Source organism: Temnothorax curvispinosus, unplaced genomic scaffold (genome assembly GCF_003070985.1).
Source record: "Temnothorax curvispinosus isolate PA1 unplaced genomic scaffold, ASM307098v1 QBEX01002686.1, whole genome shotgun sequence".
NCBI lineage: Eukaryota > Metazoa > Arthropoda > Insecta > Hymenoptera > Formicidae > Temnothorax > Temnothorax curvispinosus.
In genome coordinates this window covers 1-609 of record NW_020212466.1, presented here as the reverse complement: position 1 = coordinate 609, position 609 = coordinate 1, and the positions used below count along the sequence as shown (strand labels likewise).

At 38.3% G+C, this 609-nt stretch overlaps 1 protein-coding gene across 1 annotated transcript in view; it reads left to right on the top strand.

Moving 5' to 3' along the window:
- Positions 1-346, top strand: part of LOC112451859 — a gene marked incomplete at its 3' end in the record, with an annotated part of 2,632 nt that extends 2,286 nt beyond the window's left edge. Inside the window, exon 4 of the mRNA XM_025011766.1 lies at positions 251-346. Within this exon, the coding sequence (XP_024867534.1) occupies positions 251-346 (96 nt within the window). The remainder of the gene's footprint in view (positions 1-250) is intronic.
- Positions 347-609: the final 263 nt, after the last annotated feature.

The following is a 609-nucleotide window of genomic DNA, read 5'->3' as shown; positions in this document are numbered from 1 at the left end:
GCCCGTGCCTTGGCCTCCCGCGGATCTTCCTTGCTGCGAGGCTTCCGTGGCGGCGCGAGCCGTCGTGGTCGTCCTCTTCGGCCGCCATTCAACGCTCAGCTCAGAACTGGCACGGACATATACAAATATTTAACTAGGAAGTGCCTAGTCGTAACGTTGTGTCGTTTGTAATTAATTTTAAATAAATGCCAGATAAAGTTAAAAAAGAAGTATTTATTATTTATACTTTATTCTTTTTATGTCTTTTCAGAAATCCTTGGCTGGAACCAAATGGCAGGGTCAACCGTACACCAGAAGGGCTTTTTGATTCGTTGTGCAACGTACGGAATTCTACGTTCCCAACAAGGTTTGTAATACTCACTTTGAAGATATATCAATTCGGGTTTTTTGACAAATGTCTATTGGTTTCAATAAAAAATTATTTTTTGTTGAATTATTCAATCTACCATGAAATGTATGACAATTAAGAAATCTCTCATCGCCCACATAGTTGTCTCACAAACATATTTAACAAGTTGTGAGAAAAATGTTAAGTCAATCGGTTCAACCCTTTCATCTCAAAAACAGTGTACCTTGTCAATGATTATGAATATACACAAATTGGTATAT